Genomic DNA, 24,851 nt, shown 5'->3' with positions numbered 1-24,851 from the left:
TTGATTCAGATATCACAATAATACCCATATGCATATGTATGTATGATACATATTTACATATACATTTATGTATTATTTGTACGCGACAAACGTACCGAAAAGATAAAGGGTTATTCTAAAGAAGAAAGGATTTATGAAGGCTTTAATGGAAATGAATATACAATGATATTTAGTTTTGTATAAATATTTACTTTAAATTGTCAGCTTGTACACCAACAAAACTAGACTAGACATTTTGGCTAAAATAATAAATAAAAGTATATTTAAGCATACATATCGATGCACAATTCATGGTTATTTTATCGTATTCGTTTTACCGTGTGCTCTTTTTACCGTGAGGACTTTCTACCGTGCAAACTTTTTGCCGTGCAAGCAATATTTAATATGAAGTCATAACAAAACGAGTTGGTGAACACAATCATTCCGGAAATTCCACTAAAACTCGATAATTTGTTTTTTCCATTTTTATTGGAGATTGGCGATCTTATGGCTCCCTTTGGCGCATTTTGCACCAAATTTCCGACTCGGGCAGTAGTGACCCGCGCATTTTAAAAATAACCGAGAATCCTTTTATTTTTGACGGGTATCCGATTATTTTAATTTCAATATGATACTTGATTTCTTCATATGAAATATATGTCTCACAATTTTAAAAATACAAAATTCTTCGGCTATTCTATTTTGCAAAACCCATTTAGATATTTAATGGGTTTTGTATCGTAAAGGGATAGGAAATCTCTTTTTAACAGTCCGAAAATATTGTATCATATTATAAGTTTTATGACATATTTCGTTTCGGCATCCTCAAGCATTTTTCATTTAACAAAAATAATAAAATGCGAGTATATGTAAAAAATACACACGGCATACTCGGGGGACGGTCGTACACAAAAAATGGCATTTCTCTATATTGTTATTATTTACCGATGTGAACAGTTTTCAATGAATTTTGATATCAATTACACGGAAAAAAATATTTGATTAGGTAATTCATATTTATTATCGATTTTGAAGTAATAAGAAATATTTATATTTCACTTTTAGAAATATGAAAAGAGCAAATTCTGCCTGTACAGTTAGGTGATTCATAAATAGAAAATTTTACATTTTTTAATCAAAATTTTATAATGCTTTCAAATTTATAATCCGCGAGAGCTGACACTGATCGGCACTTTATAGTTTCTGTTAATCCTTTAACTCATAGTAGAAATACGTTTTTGCTGTTAACAATATATTGGGACGAGTGAGCCCTTTCACGTGTTTTTACGATAAGCATCATATATTAAAATAATCCAACGCTCACAGACAAACGCAAAACAAGAGTGGTTTTGAAATATTTCTTTGACATTTTTTTTCATCTTACTTTGGATTCGCCACAAAATTGAATCTTGTCTGTGGACTTTAAAATTATGTGTAATATTATGACTAAAATAAAACATTTCTTAGATAAAAATGTATAAGAATTAGTTTAATATGCGGTATAATATAAGTTATCAAATTATATATCCGTTATTCTACGAATATTTTCTTCTCTGACAAGGGACATTTCCACCTCTTTGGTATGTTAATACGCAAAATTTTCTATATAGGGCTAGGAAAATCCTCGTGTGTTTGGTGTGCATTGTGGTTAGGCGGCGGAGTGTATAGTTAACTTTAAGCGCTATAGGAGCATGATAACCAATTATTTTTGGTATGAAATCGAAGATATTGATGTTGTTGGATCATAAAGTACATGGTATATTTTTTTTCCATTTTAGATTACAGTTTTGGTTTTACATTATAAATATAAATTAACGTAGATTCATTAAATTTTGTACTTCCTGTTAAAGCCAGTAATAAGCTTTTTTAATATTAAATTTCACCCATAGTTTTAATACTTATCGAGATGGAATGACTCACAAGTTAATCGTATTATGTTTTATATATTTTATTATCCTTATTTTTGCTTATGCTTGTTCCGCCCATTGTGGACATCCCATACGGCCGACAGGCGCCAAATCCGAGCGGAGAATAGCATTTTTCACGGAATAGCTTGGATGAGTAATCAAATTCGGGATAAATCATACTGGGGTTCAGACAAAGTTAACGACCTAGCGATTATTGTCAGATGACTCATAAAAAACATCGGAAAATATTGGCTTGTATAGCCTATCAGCACATACCATTGTACTTTATATACCAAATGTAAAGATTAATCACCCGCGCGTTGTTAACTTATCTGATTAATACGCAAACAAAACAACATTAAAAGAAACACATCGAGTGGAGAGAAAATATATAGTTTTTCTCTGTAACTCACTTATGTTGAATGGATACGCAGAAAAAATATTAGTTGGTACTTAAAACACGCTCAAACTCATCGTATATTCATTAGAAAAGTTGGAATTATTGTATTAATTTATGGTCAGCATTTTAGGGAGTAATGCGAGTTTTTCTTCGGTTTTATTACCGTGAATATACACGTGTCCAGTGTATGTTTAAGGCGGATGTTTTATTCGAAGCTTTGGCGACAAAAATATATTTTCTTATAAAGAGAAGCCTTTGCTGTTTGGTCTGTGAGTGAAACTGGGTTGAAAAAGAAGGGGCGCGGTATTTGTAGATGACCGGAAAAAATTCATTAAATGGGCGTAGCTTTCTTTTCAGTGCGGAAACCTTTTAAGGCTAGAATAACTTTCATGTCACATAGAAGAGATGTTATTTTTAAAAATTGTGTAGGAAATGAGAGTTCGGATAAAAATATTTTTTAATGTAAAATTATATGATTTAAAAAGGTAATTGGATGTTGTTAGACTTCAATAAATAATAATAACATACAGTGACAAAGTGTTATGATTTTGTAAAGGAAACAATTGTTTTAAAAAACATACTTGATGTATTGTATTTATGAAATATTTTTCTCAACAAAAATTAAAACGCACTAGTAAGCCAAAAGTGCATTTAAAGTTGCCTAAAATTTGACATAAGCTGTCTAAAATTTTATATAACATAATGTGATGAAACGACTTGTTTTTTCCTTTCAATATCATACAACTGCTCTTTCTTAAATGAACATACAATACTCGAAAATATGTTTACAGCAAGTGTGTGAATTATTTTTATGTATTATATCTTAACCAAATAGGCAATATATTCCTCTTTATGTTCTAGACATTTTATGATACTATTAATATTAATTCTATTATTTTTTGGTTTACAAAAATATATATTTTCCTAACTTTTATTATAGTTTATGTAAAAATGTCTTTTGTGGACGCATTAATCTCCATTCTATTAAATTAAATTTACATATTATTATTAAAAGGAAAAATTGTAATAATTTTGGGCCTTTATTTTTTATTACAAATCTTGCCAGGTTCACTATTCACCATTATACAATTAAGCATTTAAAAAAATAAAAATCAATTATCATGCATACCTTAAATAGATGAGTACCATCCCACATCCTAGCTATCCCTAAAAAATCATAGTGTTTGGCAAGCTCGTTGAGAAGCTGAATCTCAAGCGCTGACGTCATGGCCGGGCATGCTTTTTAGAGTTGTTAAGGGGCGGTGTCAACAATTCGTTAACGCTCGGTCTAGAGAGTTAGTTAGCTATCGCGTCCATTATTTTTGCTTGTCGTGGCCAGGACGTCAATACTCGAGAACGCTCCTTTTGCACAAGCCATCGACTTGCTTGCGCAAAAGCTTGCTAACACAAGAATGTTTTCGGCGATAGCTATGAGGAGTTTGTTTTTAAATGTTTAATTGTATAATAGACATCATAACACCTGTCAGGTCACGACGATCAGATTTGTAATAGAAAATAAATTGAGGATGTGTGCACTTGTATGTCTTTATTCATAATATTACTAAATAATATTATTCATAATATTACTATTATTTATTATATATAGATACAATATATATACTTTTAAGCCTACCCTTAGTTTTGTATTCATTAATTCGCTTTAGAATATGCAGATTATCGTTACGTTTCCCAATATACGGATCAATTACCCTGTCTAATGACTCATATAAACGGATCGGAGCCCGCAGGAGTCTTCAAATTTTCTATATCACTGATTTGGCAGAGTTTCGTCCACCGCAAATCCATTAGCCCTCTGAGATATATCCGTCGTTAAGGTAACCCTCCCGTAATACAACCTTACGGAGGTATAACCGTGTGACCCCACCACTTTTATTTTTATGTTTCTCCGCGCGAATTTACTCACACCAACCCACAATTCCGTTACGGCTTCTATAGTGCTATTTTAGACTATAAACGTACATTTAGGGATGAACAACAGTGACCGCAACAGTATTAATTGATTAGGATTTACACCTCGATCTAAGATTCTGCAACAACTTCCGGTCCGATTTCTTGGCTGAATTAGTTTCGGGTACAAAGGGGATGTAGTAGGTTGTGTTTAATGTTGCCGTGCTAAGAATTAATTATCTCGTTAAGAATTAATACAGGTGCGCGTGACGCGTAGTTTTAATTCGAGACACTAGTTAATGTTAAATGTTTTACACGACGTTTCATTTTATGTAATGCGTGTTTAGCTTAATTAAATTCGAGGATGGATGAACTGTAGTATTAAATTTGCTAATTGCATTGGGGATTATGTAACGCAGGGAGGTGTATCTTTACGTCGGCCATGTGGATTTTGTGTTTTACTCATCATGATGCAACGAAAAAAATATATTACATAATGTGCCTAATGGATTGATAGAATTTGGTTTAGGAATTTAATTTAAAGCATATAAGCTTAATTCTCAGTATCTACAAAAATATAAAACAATATAAAAATCAATGTTAATGACATTACTACTTATAATTATATGCTGAACTTTTAATGTTTGTAAATGTAGCATTCAACAGTGTCTTATTTTTTGTATTCAATTTTGGAGCTGTTTAAATCGGAGTAGTTTTCAAAGCGAGTTTTTACGAGAAAATTGTTAATGTAAGTAAAAGTGGAAGTGTGAGTAAAATTAAAATTCAAAACCTAATACTCGATAGACTAAGCCAAATATATATCTACATTTTATTTATTTTAAATATAACTTTACGATCTCAAAGTTTTTCGCTGCGATAGCAATTAAAGCTTAATACATTTTTTAAATAATTAAAACATATTTATAAAAAAAAACAGCGATTACATTAAAGCAGTATAAATTAAACAAACTTTTTGTGTATTTATACAGATAGAAATTTTAAGTATTAATCAAATCCTAAAGATAAATAATTATATAGAGGAGATATGAAGTTAAAAAATACGTTTTTACTTATTTCGTCTTAAATAAATAAATTTTATACACCTAATTTGAAACCGCATTTTTGTAAATAAGCTATATTGTGTTATAAGCCAATCAAAAATATTAAGAAAATTCGCATTTATGAAAAGTCTTTTTAAATTAAAATTATTTTCTGTTTAAAATAAGCTTAAGTTATTATTAAATTATATTGCAGTATGAATTGATATCTTGATTGTTTATAATGAAATAAGTTCCGCAGTTCAGTTAATATCGTTATTATACATTAAAATAAATACAAATATAGAATACTATTTTATAATTTTTGATTAAATTAAATACACATGTCAATATATATAGTAAGAATACATGTTTGATATTGATTAGATTCACATAAATTATATATAATAATTTGCATATGAAAAAAATTCTGACGATGTGGATCAGGAATCAGAAATCTTTCACGTGTGTTTTCCATTAATAACATTTTTTTAAATACATTTTTTATTATAAAAATCTGTTGCTTTTTTGATTGAAAAATTAATTTTTTTGTGTGGCGACCACACAAATAGGTCCAGATTTAAAAGGGTAATTGTCTCATTGTTGATGATCGTGACCATAAACGTTCATTCATTAACAATTGAGACAAATATCACGGCACAAGCGGGATTTCTTTTGACCACACAACACAAGTAGTTAAGAGAGTCCATTTTGTGACAAAGCGGTACGGACGAGGTAATAAATCACCACATCGCAAACCCTTTCCGAAGAATTCGAAAGTCTGGACAAGCAAAAAACTTGCTTTCAAAAATGCAACATCCGATTTCTCGAGTTCAAAGAAGCGACTGCAGCGATTGGCTAGGAGATCGTTACACAATCGCGACTGGACAGCTAGCGCTCATTACCTCAAAGGATATAAGCCTGGACTCCGACGAGATACGAGACGGCTGAGGCACCAGACAAGAGACGGCCGGAGATAGCAGAGAGTCAGCGACGCAGTCGATCTACCAGCAGCCATCTGGAGGAACCAGCTATGCGCCCTCACCGACAGACCTGAAGATCACACCTGACACAAGAACCCTGAGAATCATCCACCGGCATCACCACCTGCGCCACCTTCACCTCCATCGCGAGAAACGTCACGCCGTAAACGTCCATTTGTCACATGTAAATATCACGTAATAAAATAGTCCATTTAGATACGCACAAGAGTCTCATTGACCGCGAGGTCAACCACCCCTAGGGCTACGCCCCCTAAATTTGTATATATTTTACGAAGTTAGCGGCGGGCACTCGGGTGCCTGCGGGCACCAAGTTGCTGATCCCTGGTGTGGATAATACATATGCTGTTGAGAGAATAATAAATTCTATCAACATATGTATGTTTATCTTCAAACGTGAATCATATACACATATTCAAAACAATACTAAATAAATATTTCAATTATCCCAATTTGTATAGTAAATATAATACTTTACCGATTAAAAATAAAATGTCTCTTTTAGTTAAAGTACAGGATGGGCCGTAAGCAATTTTAAAACAATCTATGACTCAAAGTGCGTGAGATGTTGGGTATCTCTTGACGAATATTCGCTTTAAGTTGGGTCATTGAGGCTGCAATTCAGCTTAGTAACATTTCCGTTCAAATGACTGAGAATAAAATATTGAAATTAGTGAACCGCTCGAACATTGTCTCAACGAATTTTTTCCTGAAATCCAAACATCGGCTTTTAAATCTTACAGCAATTGAATCTCTATTGGTGTAATTTCAAGTCCAGTTTCAAAATTTGACGCAAAATTTGATATTAGTATCGCTATAGCAGCAGAACGCTTGCGAGCCAGCAAGCCCGGATCTTCTCGTACAGACTCTCGGACATTGATTCACACTGTAATCGGTAGTAAGCGCGAAACAGGCACCGAACAATCATATAAGAATAGTTGTTTTTGTAAAACTGTTTTAAGCAGAACGGTATTTGTCCCCCTGTGAAGCAATTCATTGCCACTAAATCTCCAAAGAGAAAACTCCCACGCGCCCCCTCCTTCGCGCGATTTAAATAAATTAAAATATATAACATTAAAAAATAATGAAAATAAAAATAAAAAAGTGGCCCTAATATATTATACTATATAGTACAATAAATATTATTGAAATAAATATATAAGTTGACAACATTACTGTATCTGTTAGGTTCCACGTGACATGGTAGAGTTTATCAGTCTTAAGTCGCAGCAACCTTGTGCTTGCAGTGTGTGCTTAAAATAGTATAGTGATTCGTTAAATCCCTGTAAAATTTTGTTGAAATATATTGCCAATTTAAAGGCAATTAAAATTCTGAATCAACAGCTGCTGGAATAAAAAAATAATAAAAAAGGCTTATTATGCTCAAGCTTAGATTATATTATTGAAGTAGTTCTAGAAACAATAAAACATATAATATAGCTAATACGTAAAAGCCTTTTTGCGAGCCGCACTTTATACAAATATCCTTAAGGATAAACTCATTAAGCATTCCTGCAAAATCGATATTTCAAAAATAGTAACGTTCCCAAAATAACGGGTCGAACTGAATACGTTATGCCGCGAACAAAGCCGAAAACGATGTAGGAAAAAAGGAAAATAAAAAGATATACGAATGCCATTGCTGTTTTGGATGAATATAAATTTAAACCCCGAAATCCCCTTGTTTTATACACAGCCACTAGGAGATAAAAACGTATCGCCACGTCGGAAATTGGAGTCGAAGTTCGTAGCTACCAAGTCTGAGCGTAATCCTTGGAAATTTTCCTCTCGAAAGCCTCGAGTGCGTTAAGGACGAAACCCTTTTATTAAACTTTTTTATGGTCCCTCCGGGGGTTCGGACCCGTAAATCAGTAGACGCCAATCTTTTCAACCGGGGAAACTTATTAAAATTACCTTCTTTAGAGAAGCTCGGGCTATAACTGGTTATTCAACTTGTGACTTGAAAGGTGATCTTTGTATCCCTTTAGTGATTTTCTTTTTTATTCATAGGGTAAGATGTGTTGTGGAAAATGTGTGATATGTTTTGTAAAACTGCCTTTTTACTTCAAATATATAATATTTAAATTTTAAACACTAAGACAAAATTTTCTAAGCAATTTTTATTAGTAGAAGAATAAAAAAAAAGTTTTGTTGCATGCATTCAATATTTATAAAGTATATTTCATAAAACTTAAAAAAAATTAGGCTTGGGAAAAAAATCTGCTAGAACAGCATCTCATTCAAATTCAACGCAAAGAATCGGTTTTCACAGCAGAAATGTCTTAAATCATTTGGCTTTTCTCTATTAAAGCTATGTCTAAATCACTTGAGATTTTGAATTCACATGAATATCAATATAAGGACTTTTACATATATATATTTATATTAATTATTTATTGTCTCATTTTCTGAGAAATTATCGTGCTATGTATCATTGTCCAAAAATCTTTATCAGAACCTTTCTATCGATCTGCAGAGAAATGTAACGAAAATGGATTTTGTAAGACTGTTGCAAAGCCTATTATTAATAAAGTAGAATGTACGTCGAAAATAATTATTGGTTTTAGTTTATCAATAGCACTTGATGAGTAACACCATCACAAAGTTAAGTGGTTCAATTCTAGCTACCTACCATATTACACCAAATCAATACATATTCATATAAGCTATTATTGCAATTTTTATATTACATTACTAATCAGATGTTGTCCACGTTGCCAACTTGTAAAACACATTGAAATATCCACCATTTAGAAAACATAAAAATAGATTTTATATGAATCCGGTTTCTTCAACTTAATTAATTCATGAGAAGTATATTAATAGACATTTGCACTTATAAGTTTTTGCTTTTCATGTATATTTTAAGTAAATTGCTTCTACTATATAAAAATAACTTTCTAAAGACGTAAAAATACGTTTCTATATTTACATTTATTTTTATACATTTACTAAATTAACACTCAAGTCCAAATACATATTATTATTTTAATATTTCGTGTTCTATAAGTAAGAAAATGTAGAAAATTTAAAAAAAGATACGCGTGCTATTTGTAAATGGAAATATAAATTCGTATTTTTAAGTATTCTAAAAGCTATTTTTATATAAAAGCAATTAACTTAAAATATGCATAACAATATAAAAAAGTTACCATATAAGTAGAAATGTCTATTTTTATAATTCTTATTAATTAATTAAGTTGAAGAAACAGGATTTATATAAAATATATTTTTATGTTTTCTAAAAGGTAGATATTTAAATGTGTATATTATTATATTATACACATACGGAATATACTTATTATTTTCAACTGCTTTGCTGGTTCAAGCATTATTGTAGGAGAATTTTTCGATTCGTCTTGAATTGATATAAGTTCTAAGCCAGCAAATACACCTCTTTTCAAAAGATATTTGAAAACGTACCGATATAAGCTGTCCGTGAATAAGCTTTGCTAAAAAACATATATACTTAAAATGTCATCACATACCTCCCAGAGTTTTACTGCATCTATTTTTCAGTTTTATTTGTGTCAAACTAGCGTGAATCTTTTGCAGTGAAACCATACACCAACTTTCCAGCTCGAGAATGTGGTTGTATTAAAAACGCTATCTCTAATTCTAATGGAAGATCATCATCGACACCCATTATTTATACTTCTTTAGGCTTTTTGGTTGCTACCATATAATTTTAGTTTCAATGTCGCTATTAGAACTCCAAATATTTGACTTGGCTGATTCAAGCCTACTTTATCTTGTAATCAGTGCTGTAGAAATGCATTGGAATCGGGGCGAGTGAGGAGCTTTCGGGCGAAACAAATAATTAAAAAATATTAAAAAAGTATTCTAAGATCGTTTCCATGGGTCGATCTAATGATCTGGCTGTCTATTGATAGCAACAACGGACGTTGTCACAAAAACAAATTAAACATTGTTAGCCTGGCAACTGTTACCACAGTTGCAAGAAGAAATATTTTTTTCTTGTATTATTAATAAGTACAATCAAATATAATTTAATTTAATAATACTTACATTCGTTTTAGATTAACTGGTTATTGTACTGTGTGTACTATAAACATATAAACGTCATCATTTTATACAGTGGTGTCCAACCGAAATTGCTTACTGGAGCAAAACCTAAAATATAAATACACTGTGGGACGCACATATTTATTTAAACAAAACAATACATTTATAATATAGTAAAAAATAGCATTTAAAATACAGTCAAAAATAATATTTAAAATACAGTAATATAACATTTATTATATAGCAATACAATAAAACAACATTTATAATATTTTAATGTAAAATCTGGTTCTCAATTTTGTCACTGAAATTTTTAATATTTACAGGTATTTTCGTCGTCGTACGCCAAAATTGTTATTTGTCAAACTATTAATTACACTGGCCAACAAAGATTTTGTATCTAAGATTTTGATGACTGATTTGGACTAAATTTATCATACAAATTCAAAGTCTCTATAGTGACCATGATGTATCACATATTTGAAGGAACAAGAAGTAATCTACCATCATACTAGCATTCCATTTCCATTGAAAACGGTTTCCTATAATAGCCATATATTGATGGAATATCTCACCCCATTCGTCATTTACTACCCTCAGATTTTTCGAAAAAAAGTGAAGTTGCGAATGGAGAAAATTAATTTTTAGTAACTAATAACTGTTTCACAAAATCAGCAAATCTGTTAGAGCTGATTCCACAATTATGTCAAATGAACATAATTTTTTTTAGCATATTCTCGTAATTCTTTAAATGTACTCTCCTGAAATGTTCCCAATAAATTTGTAATTTCTAGTGCATATTTAGAAAAATGTATTTTTCACTATTACATTTATTTAATAATGGAAAATGGATTATTTTTTGATTTCAATTGACTTTCATAAAGTTTGAGTTGCTATGAATGCTTTTTATATTTTGATAACAATCTGTCAGATTTCAGTTCTTAAGCAAAATATTGAAACTGACATCACATGGTCCATATTAAATACTTAGGCACATACATTTTCAACTTATAAAAAACAATAGCAAATTAAAAGATCCTTAGATTTTAAGTTTTCTGTTATGGCATTTCTATGTTCAAAATTAATTTATCAGCGCCAATATTCTTGTAGATCATTGAAGCTGTGGTGATTGTTAGATTTGTTAATTTTTAGTCAATGGGCATACAAACATTTTATGACAGTTTATTTCATATTTTTTCCGATAGTTGTATTTTTTAAGCTCATACCATCGAGTGATTCTTTAGTCACATTAACTTCACTATCGACGCTTCGAATAAAAATGGCAAGTTGGGCCAAAACCTTAATATCTGTTGTTGTTACAAAGGCAGTGAGAAATACACAAATTTCTTAGAAACTATATATTTTTTTAAATCATGTTTCAAAGCTTGCTGACCAATCACAATCATATAGCCAATAGATGTACTTGTTTTTTAGAACAGAGAAATAGGTAGACACGAAAGCGACATTGGCTTGATGGGCATTGTCCAAGGTCGTATACTACAATCTTGTGAATCAGGTGATTTATTGTTTCCATGACCGTTTCGCAAGAAATATTCTTTCAATGCCGAATAATATTTACAGTAAGAACACTCGAGTGTTATTTATGTGATTTTTTGGTCGTAACGTGAGATTTTGTGTACTTTTGCCTTGTTTCCTCGTTGATGGATGATTATTTTGGTCTCAGTAAATTAACGCGGGTTTTTATACAATTTTTTACTCTTCTTTGAACATTTATCTTGTGTCGTTTATGTGTAATAACTTGGCCGAAGGTAGGCCGCACAAAAACATTGATTGAGCCGAATGCGGCTCGCGGGCCTCGGGTTGGACATCTCTAATTTAGTAGCTGCAATCGCGGTGAGACTAAAATAAAGAGTATACGATTAAAAGCTTTTAATTCAATTATGTTTTTCTTGTTTAAAATAAATACATAGAAAGCGCTAGTTCAATGATGCTAATTTTTACTTCTTTCATATCATCATCATATGCACAAGATTCTCCTAATTTTTTAAAAATTTTATGTGTGCAATACGAAAAAATCTTTATTTATAGTTTTTTTTTTGTTATTTATTTAAACCTTAGGGGGCGTAGCCTAGGGGTGGTTGACCTTGCGGCCAATGAGACTCTTCGGTGAATTCTATTAGATTGTTTATTGAGTTATAATTACAAATTTGACTATGGACGATTACGGCGTGACGTTTCTCGCGATGAAGGTGTACGTGGCGCAGGTGGTGATGGCCGTAAATGATGCTCAGGGTTCTTAGGCTGCGTGCGGCGAGTGTCAGGTGTGATCTTCAGGTTTGTCGGTGAGGGCGCGTGGCTGGTTCATGTAGATCTTGGCTGGCTGCTGGTAGATCTTAGCTCTCTGGTCGTCTGCGTCGCTGGCTCTGCTGTCTGGGCCGTCTCTTGTCTCGTGCCTCAGCCGTCTCGTATCTCGGTCCGTCTGCTCTCTACTCGTCGGAGTCCGGGCTTATATCCTTAGGCGGATGCACGCTAGTTGACCAATCGCGATTATGCATCAATCTCCTAACCAATCGCTGCAATGGCTTCTTAGAATTCGAGAAATCGGATGTTGCGTTTTTGAAAGCCAGTTTTTTGCTTGGCTCCAGGCTTTCGAATTCTTCGAAAAGGGATTCACAAATGGGATTCTCTTAACGACCCGTGTTGTGTGGTCAAAAAAATCCCTCTTGTGCCATGATGTTTGTCTCATTGTTAATGAATGAACGTTTTTGATCACGGTCATTAACAATGAGACAATCGCCCTTCTAAATGTGCCTATATGTGTGGTCGCCACAAAACTCTATTAATTTTTAAGTATTTTATTCTCATTAAGGTGACTAATTAATTCTAAATTTCACCTTCAAGAATAATTTAACATTTCATAAGCATTCATATGCTACACACTAGCTCATATTATAATTTAGCTTACTTATTCTGATCACAAATGCGCATGGAATAAAAATAATTATGTATTCATATATTCCCAGATGCTAATTGACTTACTATGTAATAGTAGAAGTTTTACAGCAAATTTATTAGTGAAAGGATTACAACGAAGTAGTTTACTAATTACCTTCTACGAATATAAATATATATTTTATATTTTAAATATATTTATCGTATTTTTATTCGTTTGTTTTTATTGTTATATCGCATTAATGTCCTAGCAACTAAGATTAATCACCTCGTTATTCAACCTGATATTTGGCAAAGCTACGAAAACCTAATCCGAGGTAATCTATCGAACTTGTAATTATAATAATCACTAATTCCGATCTTCCAGATACGATAGACATTGAAAACCTTTGTGGGTTTATTTGTGTTAAAAATACGACATTAAAATTGATAAGCGATGACTTGTACCATTGCTATAAACCAGTAGTATAACAGTGAGTAAAAGTAGCATTCTCTTGTTCTAGTTAAAATTTTAAATTAAAGTAAAATTGTCATATATTTTTATTATTAATATTTTATTATATCCATAATCTCGTTGCCTATGACTGTTTCAGATTACACCGGAAGTTTTTATAAACCGGCTATTGCAAAAGTTCTTGGCGTTTGTTCAATGAAGGGTTATTCAACCGGTGACCTAACGGCGAACTTTGTACTTCACTTACACTTCCATTTCGGAGGTAAAGCACTTGGAATTGGGGCGATATGTATACTTCACACATCCTCATCATATTTTCATTCACTCGATCCTCTTTTCGAACGATAGTACGCTGTTTTTATGGCAATACCATAAGGTCATGACATACGCTCGTATAAATATCCACTATACCTTGATATGGCTATATTCTCTGTAAATATTGGAATCGACGTAGGAATATTTATTATACACACACAGTACATGGATATTTATGTAGCTAGCACGTGTACCTTTTTTCTAGGGTATGCTGTTTTTATGACTAAGGGATGGATAAATTTGACTGCTTTTTCGTTAATATAATTCAAGAATTAATTTATAAAAAAGCCACAGTTCAGTGCATAACACGGAGTTAATGATATTTTTGAAGTTGACTTGATTTATGTATTAATTATTTATAAACTAATATTTAATAATGTATTTATAGGGGTTTACAATGACGTTTCATACCTCCATTATCATTTGGCTGAAACCTACTGAAACTTTACTGTCCAGCTAACAATATAATAGTAATATGAGCTTCAAGATAAATATAGTTCGATCCAATAACACGAAGCGAGTTACTTTGTGAGTAGTAAATTTATTTTCATGAAGTAGTAAAAACAAAATATATTCGTACCTAGCAATACATTATAGTTTAAACATCGTATAAATATCTAAATATCCTAAAACTTGATGAAATAATTTCATTTTCTATTCATAGTAGCTATTGTTTAACAAAATACAATAATATTTTTATAATGAATCATAATCGACTAGGCGGGAGTTAGCACTCTGCTTTTTATTTTCTATCCACAATTTAATCTGTACATTTTTTTATATTTAAAATGTTATAGGCTTAGTAACAATTGTAGACAGAAAAATGTTTTTGTTTAAGAGGCAATAAACAAATTTTTTATCATACTATGTTAATGTATTAAAGTGATAGTATGTCATCTAATGCTTACACTACACTCTCTGGAAGTTGTCCGAACTGAAGTTCAATTAAAGTCAATCCAAGGTCGCCGACTGTCACAAATTTTATATGCCGTCCGGACGACGGGCGTGAATGACGTACGTACGGCGGCTGCTGTCATATACAGCTGGCATATTTGCGCGCGATCGAAAAATGTGCCAAATATTCGCAATTTTTAAATTGTCATATTATTAAAATTACGTTACTGATAATTATAAAAGTTTGTGTGGGCACTCACCAATACAATATCAGTGAAAACTTTTCGGTCGTAAATAATCAATTTACGCAAAATCTTTGTCGGTTTTTGCAAAATGCCATAAGGCATAAAAATGATACTTCAGAATACGAACATCACATCTGTGACTATTCTAGAATTTGTCGCCATCGATTCTAAATAAGAATTTGTTATGGTGTGACATTTATATTAATCGATCTAGGAAAATACATAAGGATATTCGAAACGATTTTTTTTAACAAAATCAAGTACCACTAATTATTTAATTTTATACGAAAAAAAATATAATAACGACATCTGTTAGAAGAATATACTATCAAAAATATAATTAATCCCTTTTGGTGCCCTAAAATATTCAAATATGTCAGTAAGAGTCTGTTGAAGTCCCCGATAAGCATGTGGTATTATAACTTGACTACGTGACCACGATGCAGCGCTCGACGTGCGTGTTAACCATAGGACGCCTACGCGCATACTGAAATTGAACCGAGCTACTCGTTCTATCTCAGTTTGCGAAAAACCATATCATTATCTCTCTCACTCTCGTCACTTAACTCGCGAGAGAGCGAAACCGCACGCGCTCGAAGGAGCAGCTCCGACTTCGGTCCCTTTGACTCGGAAAAATGCCGACAATGTTCGGAAGCGCTCGAAGCTGGTCAAGTCGCCTGAATTACCCTCACTTTACCTCCCGTTCTCGGTATCCTTGGACAACTTCCGAGAGATTTTAGAGCAGGCAGAACCGAACTCAACCGAAGTAATCCACTATATTCTCCGTTCTTGGCCAACCTTGGCAACTTCCAGAGAGTGTAGATCAGGCATAAACAAATGTAAAATACTGTAGCGATTAAATAAATAACTTTTACGTTATTTTATTCATAAACTTAAATCAGTAATTTTATCATATTTTTTACAGCGAGAAATCTTACGATATTTTCAATATAAACTTTGTTCAACTCGTGTTTTGCTTTTAATTGTCCTACTTAATCTAAATATAGCTTTAAATAATATGAAAAATGATTACTTATTATCGTTTTAACGGCATATTAACACAATTTAAGTTAAATTGATGATGTGTTGTCGCACAATTGAGTTTAAGGACCGTTTAATTTCGCCCCAGATAGTTTGGCTACATTGTCGTGTATCCGTATCGCAGTATTAGGTTACTTAATAAAGTTTTAACTGATTAAGTTTATTAACAAGGATATAACGTCCCTCTTTAGGTGTAATTCACGTATAATTTATATGTGTCAAATATTTAATCGGAAACTATTATTTTATATATATATATATATATATATATATATATATATATATTATTAAAATCTCGGGATTTATCGCGATTTACACTTACTTTATTTCTATATTTCGGCTTTGCTTCTCCCGCCATGATCACTAATTTAAATTCAAATTCCTTGACTGGAGTGTCACAGTAAGTGTAAATCGCGATGAAACCCGAGATTTTAATAATATATATATATATATATATATATATATATATATATATATATATATATATATATATATATATATGTACTTATATCGCGAATGGAAATATTTATATATATTTTTATATTAAAAGGCAAACACTGTAATTGGAGTATTCATCTGGTGCGCTTCGCTGCAACGGCAATGATTTCCTGGTAAACACGATCCGGAAATAGAATCCGTTAATGGCTGTGATTGATTGGTCTGATAGCACAGGACTAACGAACCGGAAGCGACTCCTTTTCTACCCAATTAGAACTAATAAGTTTATTTGGAATTTTAAGTGAACTGAGGATTGGCATTTATTTGTAAATAATGCATGTAGGTACGTATGTGGTGAAGTCTCTAATATCTGAGAGAGAGAGAGAGAGTGCAGGTAGACTATACGAGTGACAAAAGGCAACTCATAGTATATCTGCATAATGTAAATTTACTATATAATTTGTGGTAATGATTTAAAAGAAACAGATTTTGACGAATTCAAGTATAATGATAGTAAGATGAGGAAAACGCGAATTTGTAAAGGAGAGATAAAAAAGCACTGCTAAAGCATAAATTATTTGTTTATAAACTTTAATTTAGTGTTATCTATCGTTAATTATATTATTGCTGCATATGATTTAATAAATATGTTCAGTTTTTTAAATTTATTTTTTCACTGTGTCAAAAATTTATTATTTTTTTAATATATTCTCCTTGCAATGACACGTTTATGTTTTTCCGATCCATTAGTGAATAAGTTTATTATCTGGTGGATTCACTGTCCTTTCACGATAATTAATACAGTGTTTTATTTAAGCGCAATAATATCATAGCGTGATTCAATAAGTACAGTCCGTCCAAGATATGAACGCTCATCGTCACAGTATTGGCGAGAAAATATAATTTGGTGACCATGTGAATATACAAGTGCAATTAATTTTTACTTTTTTAATTCAATTTGTTGAGGACAGTGTAAAATATCACTTTCTTACTTATTTTGTTTATTTATATACATATTTAACTCAAACCATGAGAGCAGTTTTGGTATCACTCTCCAGGTTGAATATCTGTTCAATATGATATTTTTAAAATACTAATAGAATATTACAGGAATTGTTTTATTGATTACAAAATATCACAACATGATAATAATTTATAATAAAAATATAGCATATTATAATTTTAAATTAAATTTCCAACGTAAGGTCACTCTACCCTTAAAACAGCGCAGATTTAGTATTGGTAACGTTCTCCTATCGGTGTAAACAAATTCGCGGAAAACTGTGTATGTATGCATGCATGCGTACACGCACCCTTATTTCCAACACAACGATGATGAGCGTTAACATCTTGGATGGACTATACAATGATATTGTTCACTATTGACTTTTTTTAGGGTCTCATAAACGTTCTTGTTTTAATTTTCTGGTGGTGATTTATAATTCCAGTGGATTTTGGCATACTGCCTTTTATTTCATTGCCAATTTTTCTCCAGTGTTTTTAAATATAAAACACCTTTGTAAAAATTTCGCTTTCTAACGCAGAAGTCTTCTTTACAGTATCGTAAGAACACGGGTGGATTGAGACCGGCTATTTTTGTGAAAATCGTTCCACTTATACGTGATAGTTAATAACTTTATCAGACTCATAAACTGCAAATTAATAGAATAAAATGTGTATCTTACTTTAAGCTGTCATTTTATTAAACAAAAATGCTTAAAAATTTAAAATATTTTAGCAATGACGTACCTATTTCATTACCGAAGATTTAATATATATATATATATATATATATATATATATATATATATATATATATATATATATATATATATATATATATATATATATATATATATATATATATATATATATATAGATTTTTTTTAAACTGCTTTTTTTTTAATAATGCTGAGAACAAATAGCAGATAGTTGTGTTGGAAATAAGGGTAAAGGCAAAAGTAAAGGCAAAATATTTTGATAATCACTCTTATTTTGAATTTTTATATTAATATACTTATTTATGAGGATAATGTATCAAAATAACCCTAAATTATTTAAATATAATGAGTTAAGGATTTTATTGCTTCTGACGAGAGTTCTTAACTTCCTAGAAATCAGATATTTTAGCTCTTATATTAGAATACATTTTCTTTTATGTGTTTCGTCTAAATGTTTGCATAATGATTAATCATAAAAGTGGATGCGAATATACATAATTATGCTGCGTTCAGCCTGTGGGTCTAGTCTGAAGAAGCATTGTTCTAGTTTAGGGTTGCATATTTAGGCAGATTTGGCCACAAACTTATGAACATAAAACAACGCAGAGTTTGGTATAGAGTACAAGGAAATGAAATGTTTTAAGAAGAGTGCGACCCCCACCGTTGAATTTGTGATAAATATTATTCGGCCTTTTACGGTTTGTAACCCATGCTTGTATTGCGGGTTATACTGTGTTGTAATACAGACTAAATTTCCAAATATTTTGTTGATTCGACATAAAACAACAACGATCTTTTGTGTTTTTTTATACAACCACCTTTTTATAATCGTTCGGAAAATAAATATTAATTATTAATTATATTATTTACAGACCAAGATCGCTGTCTATAACGAGAAGACTATGCAGGAGAAAGGGTAAAGAAGATAACGAATTATACCGATCCAACAGCTTCAAATTTGAACGCTTCGAAAGACACGAGCCGTCAACAGCCACATCATCAACGGTGCCGAATCGCAGATCAGATCCTGGAAATGAACAGGTTAGATTTAAATCTCAATCTCGACAACAGTGTAATATTTATGTCTTGTATTTGCACTGTGTACATAATCGCGAATTTAATTATTTTGGCACGTTTATTATACGGGAGCGTTTTATCGAGGGCGACTGAGGCACGAAAGCGAAACGAGCCATAAAATACATCTTGAATGAGCACGTAAATATAACATACCAACGTGCACGAGGTTGGACTCGATCCAAAGATTTTTTTCACTGCTGAAGAACTCTGGTGGTACTAATGGTGCCTCACCCCTCTGCCGGGAATTTTCCGCCATAAAGTCCTCCTTCTCGTCGGAACGTTTCAATCCGTTCTGCGGCCATGTTTTCAGACGTTCTCAGACGTGGAATTTCCACCAAAGGAAACCCGCAATAAATGTAGTCCTGTTGGCTCTCGAAACCCGCCCATCGTCTGTTCGTCCATGAAATTCGCAACGAGATCGTTCGTGTGTTAAAATCGAATGGTTGTAAAGTACAAGTATCGATCTATCTTCAGCATTAGGAAAATATGTTTTTGATAGATATATCAGACATCAATTGAATATACCGTGGCGGCCAAATTGTATATTATATAATATATAATATGTAATTATTTAGGAATATGTCAGCATATTTTCAATCTGGTTATTATAACACTAACATTGTACATTTCCGATACTTGTTGTTTTTAAGAAATACTTTTTTGTTGTCATTGTATTAAGCGTACAATAATAATAAAATACCGCCGCCGGGTAGAATAAATAAAATAATCATATATTTATATTTAATACGTTTCACACGTTTTTAAGTCATTATTTCTAATTTTAAAGTTAAAATTACCCACGTTTTATTATCACAATATCAAATTGGCGGTCAGGTTGTTAACAGCAGCTCTGGATGCCGGTGCTTTAATTAAATATCGCTGAAAACAATTTTAACGTTGTTTCACTTAGTCACGTGAATAAACTAACGTGTAGGTGTGTAGAAGCGTATACAGTGAATTATTAAATTAATTAAATGTGAAAAATAAAATGAAATTCTCGATACATCTCGATACTAAATAAAGATTATGCGATTGAAATCGCAGATGTGCCATCGTGTCGTTCCAATTCGATTCTCAAATTTAAATGAATTATGGGAACTTATGGTACGTCGGTTGAATAAATTTTCAAACATTAAGAAAACGCGTACCTGCTAGTAATAAATGTCATTTCAAATTTATGCAACAGCAACATTTCAATGGGAGAGTAAAGGAACGAAGGGTTGAAAAGCAATCTCGGTTAAGCCGTTGCAATTTCAAACGGTTCAATCTTTACAAATATCATTTTCCGGCAAAGTGTTCGAATCGAGGCGCGTTCTCGGTTAAGCAGAAAAGATAAAAAACAGAAAAAATCATCTCACCTAGAGAAAGAAGGAAAGCGCGAATGGCGTATTTCAATTACATTTTTGCCCCCTCGTTTCACAATTTCGCTTTGTGCTTCGCTTCTTTCCGCCTCTGTCTGTCCGTCTGTTTCTTTTAACTCGCAGTCTTTAATTTGCCAGTGTAATTTTCTACTATTTTATTCAAGATAGGAAACGTTGAAAAGCGCTTATAAAACGATCAAATATATGTGTAATTGTATACGAACACAAGGAATAGAGTTAAACGCCCATTTACCTTAATAACTATTTATAACAATTTTGCGCGATTTTCGCCCCTAAATAAATCCAGCTTTATTACTGGATTCACTCGTGTTTTATTGCTAGTTAATATGCATTTTTCAACACCTGATCATGTATGATTACTTTTTATATTACGCTAGCACATACAACTATGCAACAAACATTTTACCATGAGAGTAACATTTATTAATCACGTAAAAAGGGTCTGTTTTTACAACTATGTATTATATTATCATGGCAAAGCTAAGGCGTATTATGAATTGAAATTGGCATTAAATCGCGTTTTATCCCAAAGTTGCTTGATTAAATTTCTTTATCAGTAAATGAAAGGTATCGAATATGAGACACCTTTTGTAAAATCTGTATATTTTAGAAACGAAATTTAATTTTTTGCAAATGTTTCTTCAATCGAAAGTGAGAATAGTTGATAAACATTTATAAATTTTATTTTTTATTTTTAATACATGTAAGATATTCTGTATGAGCTGTATTAAAGAAGTTTCAATACCAGATATGTACGACCTAGCTCGATTTTAATTAATCAACACGATATTCATCTTTGAGATTAGGAAATTAGAAAGAAAAAAACTAGATGATGAGAATGGACATCAAGCTTATTTTACTTTGGTCACTTTTTTTGGTTTTATTTTGTATTTCTTTTTTTCAAGCGATTCTTTTAATAGTTTGTTATAAGGTGATGAAGTTATTAAATTTTCTGATCCAGCTCTTGACTTCTCCCACCGGATTGTAATGGTGTTAATATAGGGCAAAGGACTTGAATGAGATGGCAATATTATTTGACTCTGATAAGAGCACCCTAGTTGCGGTTCAAAATTAGTAGTGAAAGTTTCAAAATACTTCAAATGCGTTGTCGGAAGTTAAAGTTGGTCCAACAAAACTAGGCCAACTTCTGCAAGCTCTCTAAAGTTTATAAAAAATGCCTATTTGGATTCATGACAGGCCGAAATCGATTCATTTGGTGCCATATTTTGCGAGGAGAAACAATAAGAGGATGAATTTAAGTCCTGCAAGCATTCATTCTAATTTGTTCGACATACAGAATTATTTTTTCCCTTAAGGCTTACTTTATTATGCTTATGTTGCACAACAGTAATTACAGTGTCATATAAGTTAAATAGTCTATATGGTAAATATTAAAATTTATCTATTTTCGGTTCAAAAATATCAAAAAACGATTACCATTTTCTTAAGAAAATCCCTTAACTCGAGCTGTTGATAATTCTTGTAGAGTTCTCATAGGCAAAGTATGATTTTTTCTGAATAATTCTTTTAACCAATTTCTTCCGGCTATTCATTTATCGCCATTGAAAGAGTGTTTCATAAAATTTTTAATTATTAGTTGAAACGTTTTTTTAAATCCATATTATTGTTGTTCCACTTCAATGCAATACTTCACCAGTTGCGTTTGTAATGGATCACTTAGAACACATTTCTAGTTTAGTCTTTGCCATTTCAATAATCTTTTACGTATCTTTCGATGGTTCCCTTCAAAACATTTTGCTCGTAAGGTGCGTGAGACGCACCAGCGTTGGCTCTCTATTACTCATAGGGTGCGTCAGGCGCACCATTTCAATTAATGAAATATAACGTCGATTTTTGGGTATTTCCTGTGCATGTTTTGAATGGCGTTTTTGCAGTGTTGTAGACAAGAATTTCAAGAAGCATAACTTATCAAAAAAATATCATTTTTACATGAATCAAGCCGGGGAGAGCTCATTTATCGCGATAAGTGGTTTTTTTAATGACTAAATTTAAATGCAGATGTGCCGTAGATTTCTCCCGAAGGCAATGGTTGGCGATCGTCCTTCGGTAGACACGCGTCGGTGACGTTTTTATTGCCTATTGGGTTTTTGACAGTGTCTCGGTGTCCATAATTTGTGTCTAAGTAAAACTAGACCGATTAATAATTTTGTTTTAATTACTAATTTTTTAATTTTTTAAAATTTTATTGTGAAATTATTTTTTTAAATTTTATTGTAAAAAAACATTGCTACCGCTAAATATAGTGATTGTAATGATAATATGTTTTGTAATGATAGTGATGGGGAGGATTTCATGTTTGATTTTTCATCTTCCAATGATGATAGTAAAGAAAGTAACGTCGAAATTAGGCCTGTTGCCTTGAATCGAATACAGGCAATTAAAATAATAGCGAGGAAGAAACGGTACCTCAAACAAATCGCACCACATCAGAAAATTAGAGAATAATAACTAGTAATGACAATGTACCTTATAAATAGCAATATTTCCAGCAAATGATAAATGTCCTGGGCCCCAAGTTCCCGCAAACTGTATACAACCTATTGATTATTTTCAGTTGTTTTACACTGATGAGTTGGTATATTAATAGAACTTGCGAATTTACGAAAAATTAAAAAATAATATTTTTCCATATTTGTTTCTTTAATTTATAATAAATCAACATCCCACATATTATTAAACGTAGTGCCCTTTTTCGTCCATCACTTTGTTTATTTTTATATAAAAATATGCTATTTAAGCATTATTAGCTCGAATATATAAAATCACAAACAAATATGTACCATAAAGCTACTCATTAAAAGTTTTGTCTATTTTTAATTAAGAAATATATAAAATAATATGACATTAACTGCAACGTTTCATGATGGGACGTGTTTTATTTTTAAAAATATACCTAACATCAGTTTATATAAACATAGATATAACTTGTGGATTTTTAAATTGTTGTATAACGGTACAATTTTGTATTTCTGCAAGCGATGTAAGCTTTCTACGTTCGCAGGTAGAGATATCTAAAACTGAGCGGCATGTCTTTGTTATTTGTGTATATTTATTTATTTATGGTTAAAACATTTTTTTGGTCCCATAAATATTTTAAAATGGGTTGTCGCCCTATTGTGTTAATTTATTATTATGGATGTAAACCAATGGTACTTGAGAGAACAAAAAAAAATTAAAATGTAATTTAGAGAAATGCAAGTATTTGTTCTGATTTTTTCGTTTTTGGTATTAGTTTATTCATATTAATGCTCTACATATATAATTTTAATTTTTAAAAAGAATTTAACATTTTTCATTTTTCCCGAGCTGGCGACATACCTAGTACGAAAACGATGACGAGTGCAAAGGGTTAATTTATTGTCTTACTTTTTATAATTAATTATTATTAAATCGTTAACATTTTATTATAAAAACACCAAAGCAAATTATAAATATCAAATAATAAACGATTTTAAAAAGTAAAAAAAAACACTGTTTTTTTATACTTTTTACAATCCATACAGGACAAAAACAGAAAGAAATATTTTTGGATAAACTTGGCCATATTGCTTATATGAATTTATTTCCCACCATAAATTTTGCACGGCTTACGAAGAGCCACATTCACATAAACAGAAAAAATACAGTCAAATTTCTCTCGTAAAAAAAATACGCGAAGACGCACAGCGTGTAGGTATAAAAAGTTTATTTACTTACTTCTTCCGTGGTTCGTAACGTAGAATTAGTCATTAATCAAAACGCGCATAAGAGAGTTTACTTAAAGTTTTGACGTAGTCATTTGCAAAATTTTCGACACAATCTTAAGAAGGCAGAGTCGTAAACAACGTGTGATTTTGTACTCACTATCTGCCAACTTTCGGGTCGGTGGCCAAACAAGAGCCGTTATCGTCTGTAAAACCTGACTTGACATTTAAAACTGGCTCTAAAAATTCAAAGTTCAACTTTAGCAATAAAGCTCCGGAGGGGTTCGCTGCAAACGGTCCGTTTTTGAGTAAAAACATACCGTGGGCGTGTGAGCTTTTGCGCTGGCAGATAAAGGGTTTAATGGCGTTAATAACATCATTTCGGTTTGTTGTGTCGCTCTTAATTTTG

General features: G+C 31.7%; 1 protein-coding gene across 1 annotated transcript in view; it reads left to right on the top strand.

Annotated features, from left to right (window-relative positions):
• csw (protein tyrosine phosphatase non-receptor type corkscrew) overlaps positions 1 to 24,851 on the top strand; it is a 284,151-nt gene that overhangs the window by 20,808 nt on the left and 238,492 nt on the right. The window contains exon 4 of the mRNA XM_088198450.1: positions 19,152 to 19,320. Within this exon, the coding sequence (XP_088054576.1) occupies positions 19,152 to 19,320 (169 nt within the window). The remainder of the gene's footprint in view (positions 1 to 19,151; positions 19,321 to 24,851) is intronic.

The sequence above is a fragment of the Plectrocnemia conspersa genome, unplaced genomic scaffold (assembly GCF_051122295.1).
Source record: "Plectrocnemia conspersa isolate PC_06_02 unplaced genomic scaffold, ASM5112229v1 ptg000001l, whole genome shotgun sequence".
Taxonomy (NCBI): Eukaryota; Metazoa; Arthropoda; class Insecta; order Trichoptera; family Polycentropodidae; genus Plectrocnemia; species Plectrocnemia conspersa.
This window is presented reverse-complemented; position numbering and strand designations above follow the sequence as displayed.